At 34.5% G+C, this 18,145-nt stretch overlaps 1 protein-coding gene across 1 annotated transcript in view; it reads right to left on the bottom strand.

The window, feature by feature from the left end:
- LOC144959434 (E3 ubiquitin-protein ligase CBL-B-like) overlaps positions 1–15,735 on the bottom strand; it is a 31,837-nt gene extending 16,102 nt beyond the window's left edge. Inside the window, exons 1-2 of the mRNA XM_078892018.1 lie at positions 15,177–15,735; positions 7,825–7,971 (exon numbers count right to left, since the gene is read on the bottom strand). Of these exons, the coding sequence (XP_078748144.1) occupies positions 7,825–7,971; positions 15,177–15,721 (692 nt within the window). The 5' untranslated portion in view covers positions 15,722–15,735. The remainder of the gene's footprint in view (positions 1–7,824; positions 7,972–15,176) is intronic.
- Positions 15,736–18,145: the final 2,410 nt, after the last annotated feature.

Below are 18,145 nucleotides of genomic sequence, written 5' to 3' on the forward strand. Positions count from 1 at the left end.
CCCTTGTGTTTCCATCAGCTGTTGATGCTGGCTGGTCTCAAAGATATAGAGAGGAAATTTAAAAAAAAAAAAAAAGGAAAAAGAAGAAGGGCACGGACAATCATTCAAAAGAAAAGAAGAAAGAAAGACAGGAAGATACAGACAAACAAACAAACAAAAGAAAAGAACAAAAAAAAAAAAAAGAAAGAAAGAAACAGACAAACTAACAAACAAACAAAAGAAAAGCAAAAAGAAAGAAAGAAAGAAACAGACAGACAAAAGATAAGAAGAAATAAACACAAAAAAATGTTAAAAAAAAAAAAAAATAGAAAGAAACAGACAAAAAAACAAACAAAAGAAAAGTAGAAAGAAAGAATTGATGAAAGAAAGAATAAAATAAGTAAGAAAATAAGAGAAGAAAAAAATAAATAACTAAAAGGGAAAAAGTGAAGAAAGAAAGAGAGGGGATGGGAGAAAGAACGGTAAAAAGAGTGGAAAAAAAATGGAAGAAATACCCCCCCCCCTCCTAAAATAAAGAAAGAAAGAAAGAAAGAAAGAAAGAAAAAGCACACACAACAAGGGCTTAATCTGACATCTATATGACTACTATCATTTGTTTATTGGTTAAATGCACGGCTCTTATGGCAAGTAAGATACCCCATGATATTCCCAATGTCAAGGGCCCTCTTACATAACTCTCCCTTTAAAAAAAATAAATAAATAAAAAGGCCAAGCCCAGTTTCGTTCGACAAACTAAGTCAATACACTCTCTCTCTCTCTCTCTCTCTCTCTCTCTCTCTCTCTATATATATATATATATATATATATATATATATATATTATATATATATATATATATATATATATATATTGTTTGTTTGTTTGTTTAAACGAATGATCTTTAAATGAAAGGGGACTATAATCATTATAGAATTAATGAAGACGATGTCAGGCCACCTTCAGGCCGCCAATACTCTTCAACAGTCGTAACGTCACTTCCTTCCTAATGACGCATGGTAACTTAGTAACATTGGCTCTAAACTATCGGAACAATGGCGGACGCCCGTATGAAATATTTCTCCGGCGAGAGGGGGAAAAAACACACATAAATTTGATCATGTTATGACTTTTATACATTCTGATCACAAGGCATATGAAAAGTTCTAGCCAGCATGAAAAATAAAAATTAATGATTTTCTTTGTTTAGAACCAAGATGGCCGCCGTTGCCGGGCGGCGTGACATCAGACTATTGAATCGTATTGGGTGATTTGTTCTCACTAGAATATATCAGACTATAAACGTTCAATGTTACACATAGTTATGTGAGATGGAACAATCGATTAGTGGACTGAAGACGTGAATATTATACTTAAACGCATTCCATCAATAGTAAAAAATAAAAATTAATGAAATAAATAAAAGATAAAAAGAGGGGGGAGGGGAAGTATCTGCGTCAAACTTTTTTATACGACAGGATAGCCCCGCTTATCATTAAAACCAACAAATTTAAGATGTGATTTTCTAAAAGGCAAATTGCCTAAAATAACTTTTCAACTGTAAAGAATAAAAATGAATAGAAAAAAAAAATAACAAATACCAAACACGGAACATTTTGGACTCAAAACCTTTCTCCAGCCAATAACAAAAACATTTTTTTAAATAATTAATAAATACTTATAACCCAGGCAGACGGCAGAAAAATATTTGGCACGCTGTTCTTCACAAGTAAAAGGATCTTGAAATGTCACATGTTCTCGCACGCACGTTATAATAAGACTCTAATATACATCCTGCTACTAAAACAGTTATCGTCCTATGATTCAATATGTATGTAACCTATTCATTGCTCATCCAGTGTCTGGGGGACTTACCACACACAATAAGTGAATTTTATTTTAAATCGGGAGAACGGAATGTCTGACCGTCACGAGTTCTGCTTCCCATTAAGTCAAAAGACAAGCCGACAACCCAAAAAAAAAAAAAAATAAATAAATAAATAAAAAAACAAATAAAATAAAATTTTAAAAAACAACAATAAAGTAGAAAAACAAACAAACAAACAAAAATTTAAACAGTGAGTTGTATTCAATAGTTTACTAATGGGATCATTTGTTTGCTTGAGCCCTTGCTAACGACAACTCACTAGACGGTGGGCTAATCAATAAATGACGTCCAAAGACAAGTCTTAGTGTCAGACCGAAGACACCGTTAAATTTTAAAGGTTAGTGTAGCGCCTAGTGAGTTGTCGTTAGTAGAGCTCATGGAAACAAGTTATTTCATTGGCTGAACTATTGAATACAACTCACGATTTGTTTTCTTCTGTGGCAAAAGACTGGCATTTTGACGTCATTGTTTGGTCAGTGTCAGGCTATAGATAGAATGCGCTTGGCCAAGGAGTTCACAACATTGCCATCCGGAAGTATAACGGACCAACACACAAACTCTGTGTAACCATGAACTTTTATAGTCTGGTTAATACAGTTTAGTGAGAACAACTCACAAACGCGGATGGCAAAAACAATAACAAAGGCCTGAGTGACGTCATCTGCATACTATCTATAGATAGTATGCGCTTGGCTAAGAAGCTCAGGGAAGGGGGTAGATTTTGCGAGTATTTTACTTTAATGCATAAAAATCGTCGATTCATTCGTCATCCTGGTAATGACGCAACAGGAAAACAACGAACACATTGAAAACAACGAACACATCGACAAGTCGTCATTGAACGACATAATTCTCAAGAGCTCGTTATCTAAAATTCGTGGGCAAATGCACATACACACACACACGTACACACACACACACACACACACACACACACACACGAGAGAATTACGTTATTGCGTCCGGTTAGTGAGATAAGTTTTGACGATATAAATATAATTCTAATATGGAAGACAAATGTGGTGTCACACAAAAAAAAAAAAAAAAAAAACAACAAAAAATAGTTCCTTTTTCATTGGAAGTGCAAAACCATCCTTCCGAAGGACTGGATACGAGCCTTGTGTAATTCATCCTCCAGACCTGTAAATGAGCTCTATAAAAATTGACTGAAACTGAAACTCTTCGTAATTCGTCGTAGCGGTAAAATCCAATGAATCAAAATGAAAGGTAAACAGCAAGCTCACTTGAGCAAAGCAATGGCAGAAAACTAAATTTCGAGGGAATTAATTAGGCTACTTACCATTGTTCCTTGTAATTAGGTACCCAATCAGTGAAGAAACTTAGAAACGGTCAACCAGTTTGTTTACAACATGAGGTAATCGAGATGTGCTTGTAGCAATCATTTAACTTTCGATTTGAAGGTGTCTACATAACGAACTTCCGGTGTTTCGAATTTTTCTTTCTCATACTTTTCCTGTCCTTCAAGTAAATGTGGTCAATTTTGGCTTAGACGAAACAGTGAAATTTATCGCTCGGCGGCTCAGTTAAAATTGGCTACGACAGGTTTCGAAAGTGAAAAAATAATTTCACGAAGGCTGTGTGAAAATACACTGGGGTGTGTTCAGACACGGCAATTCTAAAAAGCGTCGCTTAGCCTTAGCAATATATATCCATCATTAATATAAACGGCCCATGAGCTATGCGTGGGGCTGTGGAACATTCCTAGTTAACTTTACAGTCAATCGACTACGATTCATGAATTCTTTCTTTCTTCCCTTTTTAAAAATATTTGAATTTGACGAATTGACTGATTTCAGTTAATTGACTGAGAATTTACAGGTCTAATCCTCTGATGTCAGAGTGATGGTATCTTATTTTCAAGTCTAAATATCATGCTGGTCGTCAATAAAGACGATCCATCCTCGCTCCTTTTACGTCCCGTCAACCTCAGAATATGCCAAATACATCTTGCTACTGAAATAGTTATGCCACCATTATGTAACCAATTTACTATTAGCCATCCGAAGGACTGGCTACATACACACTACTAACGCACCCAAGGACTTTGGAACCAAAAGAGTTCAGGGTTTGATGTCACGACTTTTCTTACATAATGCTTTGTTGTTTGTTGTTGTTTGTTCTGTTGGGGTTTGTTTTTGTTTTGTTTGTTTTTCTTCTTTTTTTTTTTCATAGTGACTCGAGACTTCTCCAATGTTGATAAATTTTCAATAATAAAAATGATAAAGACGATGATTTGACGAAAATGCTGATGATGACGATGATTGACCACAATGACGATAATGGTCACAAGGACCCTGACCGGCAAAACAATAATTGAATCTGTGACCAACTCCGAAATGTTTGGATAACGTTGTTCGTATCTTAAACATGTAAGAGCTGATCACAGCTCTTACTGGCGAAAGCAACATAAAGAGGGAGACGATTTGACCAATATATATATAGTTTATCAGAGCTGCCAACTTGCCAAAATCCATTTGGGGGACAATTGACATCCTTTTCAGCGGCACTTCAGCGGCGCATAAAAGTCTATAGGGAATGAGATTAGCGGAAGAGTAGCGTCCCTTGATTGGACGTCACCGGGGGAGAAGTTATTTGTAACAAACCAACTACAAGCCAAGCGCTCCAAATACAAAATTTATTATTGATATTTCTGTACAAAAATGCATATTATAATCAAAGTTATGCATTTTTGAACAGAAATATGAATAATAAATTTTGTATTTGAGCGCTTGGCTTGTTGTTGGTTTGTTTACAAATAACTTCTCCACCGGTGACGTCCAATCAAGGGACGCTACTCTTCCGCTAATCTCATTCCCTATTTAGACCTACATACAACTTCATCTAGACAATTATTAATGAACCCATGCGTATAATTTAAAACTATATTAGCATATTAGAACACTTTAAACTATCATTTCTTACCCATTCCCTCATATATGACAGTTATAGTTTACATATACTAAAAATATGAAATTGAACCAGGCACTTTTACAGTTCGACTTGGACGCCGAAGAAGGGAGGCCAAAATGAAAAGATAGTTCGAAGATGACGTCACTCAGGTCTTTGTTATTGTTTTTTGCCATCCGCGTTTATGAGTAATGCTCACTGAACTGTATTAACCCGACTATAAACGTTCATGGATACACACAGCTTTGTGTGTTGGTCCGTTATACTTCCGGATGGCAATGTTATTATAATAATAATAATAATAATAATAATAATAATAATAATAATAATAATAATAATAATAATAATAATAATAATAATAATAATAATAATAAATAATAATAATAATAATAATAATAATAATATATCTTTATTGTCCCCAAAAAAGTGGCAATTTGTCATTTGGTTACACATTTATAACAATACAATATTGACATAGACACACTCACACAAGATGCACACTAGTAACATAGTAGTTATCGTTAAACAAAAATTTAAAAAAATATATTTATGAGTGTTGGTGGGTACGAGAGCGCCCGATAATGTTGACCAGAGCATATAAAACAAATAATGTAACCCACATTTTTCTGCCGATACAATTGTATCGGCAGAAAAATGTGGGTGACTTTTTAAAATATATATTTGTAAGGGACACTCACATTTTTGTTGGATGTCTGGACTTATGTATCAGTGCTGATTGCATCTCTTCATCCAACGATAAATCTCGACATCCGAAACTGTGGGTGTCCTTTATTTGTTTTACATGCTCTAATCAATGTTTTTATGAGCTTCTTAGCCAAGCGCATACTATCTATATAAACATTTTAATAATCACCTGCTCTGTTCACATCGTTATCAATTAAAACATTCATGATCATATGCTTTTTTTGTTTCTTTCTTTCTTTCTTTCTTTTTCATTGCAAGTCCCATACGCGTTATCTCTCCTACACTTTCTTAAAGAGCTGAACGGCGCCTTGATACCGGAGAATTCATTTTTCTCTTAAACTCATCGCCGGGCCAAAAAAAAAAATAATATCACAAAAACGGGGGTGGGGGGGGGGGGCGGCGCAAAGATACGTCCTACAGACATACTGAGGTGTTTAATTCGTCAATCGTCTACTTATTGGTTTTTCTCAAAGTAACTTGACATTTCATAAGTGACCGGTTGACCGAAGATACAATTGCACCCCCCCCCCCCCCCCCACACACACACGCACAGACACACACAACCGCCATCCAACTCAAGACACGGAGGGAGACAATGCTATCGTGTCCCATCACAAGAATTAACCATTTAGCGTCGAAACTAAACGGATGAGTTTTAACCCTCTCCTTACCAACTAGAGAAAATATCGTCACATTCGTTACGATACCGCCAACAGTTTTCTCAATCTAATTTATCTTATACGTCACAAAATCGAACGTCATTAATAATAATAATAATAATAATAATAATAATAATAATAATAATAATAATAATAATAATAATAATAATAATAATAATAATAATAATAATAATAATAATAATAATAATAATGTCATTTTCACTTTACTGAACAACATGATATAATGCATGTCATTCTTGCATTTTGTGTTTGAGTTAAAAAGTCTATTTCTGCGTTGGTTAGCTATGAAGTTTCGGTCAAATTCATGAAAATGTCTGGTAAGGACAGGGTAGACAATTTCATTAATTTGTTCAAAACCCATTTAATGAATCATCTTCAAATAAAAGAGGCCTAATATTTTTTTTTTTAAAAAGTAACAAACGACAACAAACAAACAAACAAAAATACATACACAAAAACAAACATAAAAAAAAAACCCAAAAAAAAACAACAAAACGACGTCCAAGTAAATCAGTCAAAATCTTTTTATAATGTGGGATTAATTTTTCGCATTTGTCCTTAAGATCGACTTGATCTACACTGTCACCACACAGACAGCAGTCGAGTTCAATAACAACGCACGTCAACGAAGCCCGATGCGCAATCTTGGTGAAGCTAACCGGCAAGATCCGATTTCAGTTAAAAAGACAAGACATAAATCGAACCCCGCCTGGAAAGGGTTAATCCGAGGTCAGACTGGGTCATTTCATATTCCCATCGCAGTTTGATTGGGATCAGGGCGTTCCGTGGATTAATCACTTCCGGGTTCAAGATAGTTCAGTCTCCGACCAATCGAGGACGTCATCCAAATTGCGGCTATTCTATATTATGTATGGCACTCGCCTTCGAACCGGAAGATCTTAGGTTGTTCGAGTCCCGCTCCGAGCTAATAATAATAGTGACGATGATGAAATAATAATAATAATAATAATAATAATAATAATAATAATAATAATAATAATAATAATAATAATAATAATAATAATAATAATAATAATAATAATAATAATAATAATAATAATAATAATAATAAAAATAATAATAATAATAATAATTAGTAACACGGTTGACATGGACTAAATTTTGCATAATTTGAGAGAATTTCAGCTACAACAACAAGCCCATAACAATTTCGGTTATCAGACCTGAAAAGAAGTACACGTCGGTTCTGATCAATATGGCCTGGAGAATGTCACTATTTCTCCTTTCCAGTACAGGAAAGACAAATTTATCTTGAAAGAAAGAAAGAACCTCTCCTCTATCTTTTAACTCACTCAACCCTAACACCGACTATATCCGTAGTATACCCGGGGTAACTTTTACCCCACGCCTATTTATTACATTATTCTGAGACAAATTATAGGCGTAGTATAAAAGCTAATGTTCTTAATTTTTACATGTTAATGGTAGTTGAATACAACTATCTATGCACATACTCATTTTTAATACATTTTTTCCAATTTTGAAAAGTAGCAAAAATCTCAGATTGAGTGAGTTAACTTTAAATTTTTATCCTTGAATAATTGTCAACCACATGCTCAACAATAAGCAAAAATATTTTATTTTTTTTAAAAGCTTCAAACAAATAAACAGATATTTCAAACTCACCGACAGAAGACATCAAACTCGAAGACAGAGATGAAATCATTACAGGTGAGGTCGATGGTAGATTTGAGCGCCATGGCCTCTAATTGAGATCCAATCGGATGTGTTTCGTGTAACGTATGTCGGAACTCCTTCCATGGAACAATGATTCTATACACAAATATAGTTGGAAGAAGAAATTCTTTTTAAAAAAATGGAGAAAGTCTTTTCTTGTTTCGTTTTTTTTTTTTTTTTGATACAAAATAATGCAGTAAAATCATAAAATTTAACCAAAATTCAGTTAAGTTTAAAGCAAAATAGTAGAATTGAAAAAAAATAAAAAAATTTTAAAAAAATAAATAAATAAATACAGTGGAACCTCCCGATAACGACATGCCACGGGACCGAGTTTTTATGTCGTTATCCGGAGGTGTCGTTATTTAGAGGTTTCCAAGATGGCGGACAAAGTGGGCGTGGTAAGGCCCGCGGGACCAGGTTTTATTAACATTGACAAAACAAAACATTGTAGTGTATTCCTCTTAGAGGGTTCTTGTGCGTGTCTGGATGAGACTTTTAGGTGATCTGAACTGAGTACACTGATAGTGTGCTCCTGGAATATACATCTGTTCCCTATTTAAACCATTCCCCTTTGTCTTACTTTTTCTTATGTCATTTCAATTGTAAATATAGAATGCTTTTTACTATCCACTTTTCTTCCTTTTTACTGGCGCTGATATGACATAGATGTGTCACAGGCGCTGTAAAACCCTTTAAAACAAACAAAATTCCTCCTCCTCCTCCCACAAAAACACTACTACTACTGCTACTACTACAACTACTACTACTACTACTACTACTACTACTACATTATTATTATTATTATTATTATTATTATTATTATTATTATTATTATTATTATTATTATTATTATTATTATTATTATTATTATTATTATTATTATTATTATTATTATTACTACTACTACTACTACTACTACTACTACTACTACTACTACTACTACTACTACTACTACTACTACTACTTCTATCACCACATAATATCACATTTTCCAAGATTTTGTGTTTACTTGCTTACACTTACATTTATACCTTGGTTTTTACTAATGCATATCAGCCAAGATTCGTCAAAAAAGCTGCGTTCTCATTGGTTCAAGCAGGAATCGTTTTTATAAACTTTTGAGTACTCATACTCGGTATTTTTAGTATCAGATATCTACGAAAACTGCCGAAAATCGCCAAAATGATGTCGTTATTCGGAGGTTTTATCAAAAAGTGCGTCGTTATTTGGAGGTTATTTTTACTGATCTTAAATAGAAAAAAAATCGGGACCACGGGTCAGTGTCGTTATCAGGAGGTTGTCGTTATTCGGAGGTGTCGTAATCGGGAGGTTCCACTGTAAAGTAAAATAACAAAAAAAAAAAACAAATAAAAAAAAAAAAAAACTGGAACCCCCCTCCCCCAGAAATGCAAGATTTCCACTGTTATAATTCATAAATATGAAGTGACAAAATAAATGACAATATATGGAACAGTAACTTCGATTCACTTTACGCAGACAAACGATGTGGACGCTTAGAGATTTTGTTGTTAAAAATGTAACCTTCTCATCTTTGATCTGTCTTTAGTGTTTCATTCATCATGTTTTTTGTTGAAAAGCCTGAGATGTCCACACCATTTATCTTCGTAAGTTAAATTGAAGCTTCCATTCCATTTTATTGTTATTTATATCTTCAAGCTTCTAGCAGCAATATCTTCTTCATATGAAGTGACATTCATTTAAACATGCTTTAGAATTGATGTTGTGTTACTTCATTATGATTAGAAATAAATTTGATAATTTTTGCATTTGAAAACACAATTGTAAAAAGTCACCAGGATGGATAAGTATTTTTGTATTAACTATTATATAATAAATGCGTGCTAAAAACATTGATCATTGAATCAAAACCATGGGAAAATATATAATAATATATAGTGCATCCTTTGTTTACTCTTCATATGAGAAGTTATTCCCGGTGATACAACTAAGTCACGTGATCCACTCATAAAAAATGGGACAAGTTTATTTATAAATAAAGGGCAGAAATATTACTATTATGCTGTTTAATCCATTAGTCTCGTTATTTCTGCCTGGTTTACAATTAAATTGTGAAAAAAAATGATTGCCAAATTTGAATACATTTTATTTAGATTTCAAGAATTTTACATTGTTTTAGGTCCCTCAGTGAAAAAGCAACAAAAGGAGACGACAAATGGGATTGATTCACACATGTCACTGCAGTAGATCCCAAACAAAATCTTTCCCTTTTTGGGGTGTAATAAAGTAATAACAGATTAACAGTTACACAGCGATCTTCAGTTATACTCCGATTTAAAAATTTTAAGACCAATCCAGTTATAACTATATATACACTCTCTAACCACAAAACAGTGGTTACAATACAAATTTATCCCATTATTATTTGTTTGTTTGTTTGTTGCTTTAGGTCTCTTCCAACACAATTGAGGTTATATGAGAGACCGCTGAAACAAAAAAACAAGCAATCTAACAAAAATAGTACAAACGTAAATCAAAATCATAACCTAAAGATATCATAAGCTAAATTATAAATAACCAAGAACAAACAGGCAGAAGATTTACAGAAAAAAAAATATCCCCTGTCAAAAATACAATCACAAACCAAAGAAGCAGGATAGGCTAGTAAAGAGAAGAAGAAACGACATCACTATCGGATCGTACACCCATGCGAACATCATAGGTATATGATTCAAGGGTGATGCTCCCATCCAACCACCCGCTCCCATTATTATAAGCAAGGAGGAAGAAGGAGATGAGTTTGAACTAACAATCAACCCATTTGACTTTACATTCAACTAAATTGATGAGAACAGAGTCAAGACCAGTGCAGAAAAATATAAGCTTACATAAATGAATCTTTCCAGAGAATAATTAGGCATAGCAACAAATGACAAGCTCATTTAAGACCTCATCTCAAACTTATGACATGCTAGTGAGTACTATTACAGTTCTGTTTATAATTAGTATCAACAATTTTCCAATAAATATTTACTGAAAATATCATAGAGAAAATTACGTAAGAGAGTGCCTCGCTTGTTAATCACGAGATCTGCTCACATAAATTTGGAGGTATTTAGACAACCTATCGTCTAAATCAAAATAGATTACTTTTTCAATTGCTATAATAATATAGATATTTCATTGTAGGTAGTAAATATAATAATAATTCTATCTTTATGCTTTTCCTTGACATTTCACCATCCTAAATTACAGAATAATAATGTCAGTGGTAAGTAGTTATAATCATTAATCATACCATAAAAAGAATCAATGAATGTAGAGTACAACATGGGACAGCGGAAAAAGCTAGTCAATTCAACGAATATATGAACACGGCTGTAAGTGAAAGACAATGGACTGAGACTGTGATGTAGCCTACAGCGAAAGTATATGATATAAATGTCTGCACATCCAGGTCTTGAAGATTGATGACGTCACCGACACCTTGTTATTAGTAAAATAGTGAATATTATTCACTGTTGATTCACTCGTTCAGACACACTAAACATGCAACACCACCAGTGCTCTTTACAGACAAAAGTCAAGAAGTCTGAAAACTTGTTACCCCCTGCATCCGTCTTTCAAACCCACACTAAATCCAAAATTACACAGCATAAGAAAAATATTCATATTTTAAGGAATGTTTTATAATTTATAAGTTGTAAATATCATTTAATCATATATACATTTATATTTTATATCACCAATGTTACTTATCCACTACATAAAGATATGATAAACTTTTGCCTCAAAGGTCATATCATCTCACGCCTTACTTAGAACTTATTGGTGGTTGCAGCCAAGTGGTTATAGAAACCATAAGACTCATGAATTTTTAATAAAGTGCAAAATAATAAAAAGAAAATACTGGATTAAAAATCAGCCAATCCTTCTCTCTTTCCTAAGTCAACTATACCTCCTTATTATTATTTAACTATAATGAGATAAATCTTATGATAAAATTAAAATTCAAGTTTAGAGGAGGGAAAAGTGGAGGATAGAAAATGTAGAGAGAGAGAAAGAGAGAGATAGAGAGAGAGAGAGGGGGGGGGGTGAAAGGCAGGCTACCAGAATCAGAATGTGATATATATGAATTTACATCTCTCTTATTTTAATTAGAAGTGTTCTAATAATTCTCTATTTATACATGATATAAATAAAAGTCCCTAAAACATTATCTCGCCCCATCCCTTTCCCCTATCCTGTTGACCATCATCTTATACAAGATAACTACTCGTCTTGTGTCAGTTTCGACGCTTGGTGCCTGTCTGGGTTGACCCGTCATTAACCTGGTATTGTCTACGGAATTCATGCAAATGAACACATGTGTCAAATTATGACTTGCAACATGATCACATTGATTTTCCCCGTCTGAAGTACTCCCCATTCATGAAATATTACAACAAACCCTGAGATTTTAAAATCTCAAAATGCTCGAGATTATGTTGAAAAAAAAAAAAATAATAATAAATTTTTTAAAACAACACCAAAAAAATGACTTTTTATTTCAATGAACATCGGATAATGGCTAAAAAGTCTGAGAAGCTGGAAAAGACGGAATTCCGAAAAAACAAAAACAAACAAAAAAACCCTGAAAATTAAGAGCACTGCACCAGGCCACACAACACGGCAGGCAGTATGGCATGATAGGATGTGAGGATAGCAGGATGAAGGGAGGAGGAAGAAGCTTGTCTGCACAACCACAGCCTTCGTAACTTTACAGTAGTCTGAGACCATAGCTATCTGGTGCTTGTGACGGGAAACAACAGTCTTACGGAAGCTGAACATCACTCACAATCTTAACCAAAAAGCGAATGAAAAATATACACGATGTCAGGTGTCACAATGCATTTCCTTCATCAGTGTCAGAATATTGTGATAAATACTCGCAATAAGTGGGTTTCATTGTTTCGGGTGACAGGCAAGTACTTAAGATGGCTCTATGCTTGAGACTAACACCAAGACGAAAATGAAAAGTAGTAAGTTTTTGGTTTGTTTTTATATTTAATGGTTTCATGGCACCTGTGACACAGTGTCAGTAAAATTAAAATGGGAGAGTCAAAATATTACAGATTTACATTTGAAAGTATCAAAGAAAAAGTAAGAAGAAAGGGAATTGGTTCAAACCACTGGTAGCTATATTTTTTGTTTTGAACATGATATCTTGTAAACATTTGAGCGTGTATTCCTCATAGTGGGATCCTATACCTATGCTGATGTCTAGACAAAACTTTTAGGTGATCTCAAACTAATAAGTATATTGATGGTATCTTGGAGTCTACATCTGTTCCCTATGGCGGAAAACAGACAAGATCTGACATTATCTACTTTGACAGGCCCTTTTAGGGCCTGTCAAAGTAGATAATGTCAGATCTTGTCTGTTTAAAAGGGCCTGTCAAAGTAGATAATGTCAGATCTTGTCTGTTTTCCGCCATAGGGAACAGATGTAGACTCCAAGATACCATCAATATACTTATTAGTTTGAGATCACCTAAAAGTTTTGTCTAGACATCAGCATAGATATAGGATCCCACTATGAGGAATACACGCTCAAATGTTTACAAGATATCATGTTCAAAACAAAAAATATAGCTACCAGTACATAAAAGAGAGATAATATCAATTGCCAAAACTAACTAACTCTATACATTTGACTGTTTCCCTCAATCTCAGCCAAGGACTCTGAAAGGGTCAGAACAAAACCAAGTAATTCCATTCCAAGACAAAGGCAGGAAGCAACTTAGAAATCAGATATTGGTGAATATAGATACAGCAAGTGACCTCCTTCCCACCATGGAGGCCAAAAGACCTCACTGAGGAAAAGAGAGTTGTTATTAATATTAATGATGCTACAGAAAACACATGATCCCATTGGTTGAGCGATTGAACAAAACTCGCATTAAGTCATAACTTTCTTTTCGGGATCATTGTCTTGTTTTATGACGGAATTATTTTGTCAGCATCACGCTATAAGTTCATGAAGCAACACAATTTGCTCTGCACCCTTAAGCTAGACTCGATAAATAACTGCAACTACAGTCAGTACAGGATTCACACACACACGAACAAACAAAAATGTAGGTACTAATACAATGCTACTTCTATATTCTAAGACATGATAGAAGAAAGAATCAAATTTAAAATAAATAAATATTGTGCGGCTATGTGGTCTTGTATGACACTCGCTTTCAGATCAGAAGGTCCTGGGTTTGAGCCTCACTCTGTACAAAATTCAGTCCTTGGAGAAGACTCTTTACTCACATTCTCTCACCGCAATAAGAGGTAAAATGAGTACCTGGCTGTTAACAGTGTTGTCTCTGTCCGAAAAAATTGTAATATCACTTAATAGGCGTCATGTCATGTCCTACATGTTAAGTGTTGCTGTTGGCCAGGAACCCCTTGTTAAGTGCTTTGAGCATGTTAAGTGGATATTGCCCTATATAAAAGCTCAAGTTTTAAATAAATATGAACATGAATATAGCGCATTTCCATATATTTACCAAGCTCAATGCACTTCACATTGTGTCATTCATCCCCCCCCCTGCAGCCCATTTGGAAACAAATTTCCATATCATTCTGTTGCCCGTTATTGGCATTATAGGCATACCTTTGGCACTACCACACTCTTACAATATCTGTCACTACCTACAGCTACCAAGTACACATCAGGACTCAATGATTACTGCCACCCATCCAACCACTGACTATGCTTGATATTTCTTGAATCTTGTGACAAAACAAATAACCCCACTGCAGAACCAAAGAGCCCCACAGAGATAAAATAAAATTAGCCATTGGTCAAATCAGACTCAAGACAACTAGAAATATTCTGTTACCGGCCGTAACTTGTCTGTTGTGTTGGCTGGTAAAGAAACGGTACATAGTACAGTGACAATACACAGTGCAGATATGTAAAGCAAAGTAAGGCGTACTGAAAAAAAGTGTGTATGAATAAAATGAATCATGAAACAGTGGCAGAGGCAGATGAGATGCAAAGGCAGAGAGAAATGCAAGGAAAAAAAAAACATCCCCAAAAAATCAGCCTGCCTCAACTGCCCCATAGTCTTTTTCAGATCTTTATCAAAGCAGAGCGTGGTAGGTACAACGATAATACAGCAAAAAGAACGTTTTAAGTATTTAAGTTAAAAAGTCAACAAACAAAATTGACCTGATCATCATATTGTGATGATGATGACCATTTGTAGTTTAATATTAAAACTCGATTTTGAAATGAGCCCAAAGCAAAAAATGATCAAAACCCAAACGACTGAAATTACCTGTCGTTGAAGGAATCCTTCCACCAATCAGAGGCATCTCCTTTTGTAATCCTAAAACTGTCACCTGCGAAATTTCCACTGGGATAAATGGCTTTGAGCTCAGCCAACATGTGAGAAAAAACAAGACTGAGTTTGGTAAGATTTCTACGATAGTGGGAGTTCTCATCGTAGATTTTGTCTTTGCCATCGCGGAAGAGCTTAATTGTGTTTTTACATTTGTTCATAAGATTGTCTATAAAAGTTTTAAAATATTCTATTTCATAAACTGACTGGGTTCTGTCGTCGTTTTTGGAACAAATTGTCCTGAGGTGCTGAAACGTATCGGGCAAGATGTCCAAAATGAATGGAGGACTGTTTCGCAAATTCATCCTTGGGTGCTGACACATTTTTACAACTTTGTCCATTAGTTTCCATGATTTTTCTATTGTCTTTTTATCCACAACAACAAGCCGTGGTGGCACAAGAACTCCTTGAAAACGGCTAAACATTGCAGTTAGATTTTTCTGCTTGTTGCTCACCGCCATTTTGATTCTTCCTGGTTTCATTGCAAGGGAGTTTCCGGTGTGAATGAGGCGATGAACTCGACACACATTACACGCTAAGACACATACACACATACACACACACATGACACAGACAAAAACACACTAACTCACACACACAGACACACTCATATTTATTTGACCTAATATCAAGAAGCATCTCGATATGATTATTTTCATATCGCATGAATTTGAGTCTTTTATATTCTCCAATATTTTGATTGATCTCTTCAAAATATTGTTTTCCATAATATTATTAAGTTATTGATTAATTTGAGTCATGAAATTGATTTTTCTTTAAATACCGAAGATGTTGAGCGAAAAATTATAGTGCGATTTTGATATCGAGGATGTAAAATAATGGGTCACGAAAATTGAAATTTGTCATCATCGGCTTATTTACACCAGGGTTGCCAGTTTGGCATTTTAAATGCCAGATTCCAAAAATCTGGCATTTTTGAAAACCGTTTGGCATTAGAAAAATCATTTGGCATTTGGCATTTTCTTTTCTTGTATATTATACTTCAAATGACACCTTTTCTTAATTATTTCTAAACGCGTAAAAACAAATCTCTTCACATCGGAAAACTTTGCTATTAAAACTCACACCCTGAACTAGCCCTGCCTCCCTCAGATATTCACTCAAATTCAGCCCTCGACAAGTATCCTCGTAAGTTTTCTGGGAATCTCCTGCAAAACTCGTGTATATTTGCGTCATGGTAAGTAAGTTTTCTTAATTGTCAATAATTATTTAACTGTTTACGTATTTACCTTTCATGTCAATGTATTTCTTTTTCATTCTTAAAATCCAACCGTGGTGTAGTGGTTTAGCACTCCACTTAGGGAGCGTTCACATATTACGTCATCAAAAATTTGCCCTTTTTAGACCCCCCCCCCCCTCCCCCAAGTCATCACTTGTCATCATTGACCTGACCCCCCCCCCCCCCTCCCCCAACAGATGATGACGTCATCTAATTTAATAAAAACTAAAAGATAACTTTAATTTCACAATATTTATTATTCATTTTTCAAACCATAAACATTGATTATCAACGTTTGATAAAACACATTCAGACATTTTATTAATTTCAGAAACTGTTGATAATTTATGTTTTACGATACAATGGGGACATAAAATTTTCACCTTTTTGCTAATTTATTTGGAATGCCATTTTTGAAGCTCTTGCATTTAATAAAATAGGCCTAATTTGCCTATGTTTTGATGACATCATCTTGGGTCTGACCCCCCCCCCCCCTCCCCCATGTCAACACATGTCAACATTTGGTAGACCCCCCCTCCCCCCCCTAGCTGATGACGTAATATGTGAACGCTCCCTTAGTAGTCAGTAGGTAAAAAATTACCCCAACAGGAAATTTAGTAGAATTCAAAAAAAGAAAAAAAAAGAAAAGAAAACACGCAAGCCACCAGGATATGATAGTAAAATGTCTATGAAAAGTGAGTAGTTTTCTTAGTGGGGGTGGGAGTCAACAGACTTTGGCATTTTTTTTGAGTGTTTTGGCATTTTTTGAGTCTTCCCCTGGCATTTTGTTGAAAAATAATCTGGCAACCCTGATTTACACATGTTGCACACACGTATGACTGAAATGAAAGCATCATGTGTACGACCTCCTGCTGGTGGACATGTCATCAATGGGACCCCCCCCCCCCCCCCCCCCCCCTCATTCTCTCTATCTATCTATCTATCATATATATATATATATATATATATATATATATATATATATATATATATATATATATATCTTTCTACCAATCTATCTCTGTACCTATCTATATTTTTTCTCTAACTCTATCTATATCACTCAATGATCTAATATAGCCACTCCCACGCCTCGTTCTGAAAAAAGTCCGCGAAATTAAAGGGGAGGCAAGAGAAAATCAGCTGATCGTTAAAATAGTAACAGAAAAGTGGAGGTGCTCGGCAATGAATGCAAGAAAGACATTTAAAACGCCGTAAAAATGTTTAAAAATCACTTAATGTTATAATTACCATCCATAACAACCTGTCAAATTCACATATGTAAGATGTCAAGCCAAAATTAATAATAAAATAATAAAGAACACGATTGACCGGTGGTCCGTTGACTACACATGCATACGAGTACCAGAAATATTTTGTAAACAATGTAACACAATATAATGTGTAAGTTTCAAAGCAAATGCAACCACAAATAACATCAAAGAACAATGTGGGACTACTGTTTTAATTTCATAAAACCAAACGTATATTTTCTGCCCCCGATATTGAACGTGTAGTTAGTATGTATCGTACAAACAACATTCGTTGAGACAGGTAGTCGGGATTCTAGCGCCAGTTTTATTTGGGCAACCATGATTGGGATTTCACTCAATGCACTTATTATTTATTATTATTATTATTATTATTATTATTATTATTATTATTA

Source organism: Berghia stephanieae, chromosome 14 (genome assembly GCF_034508935.2).
Source record: "Berghia stephanieae isolate SIO BIC M18660-M18661 chromosome 14, UCSD_Bste_1.3, whole genome shotgun sequence".
Taxonomy (NCBI): domain Eukaryota; kingdom Metazoa; phylum Mollusca; class Gastropoda; order Nudibranchia; family Aeolidiidae; genus Berghia; species Berghia stephanieae.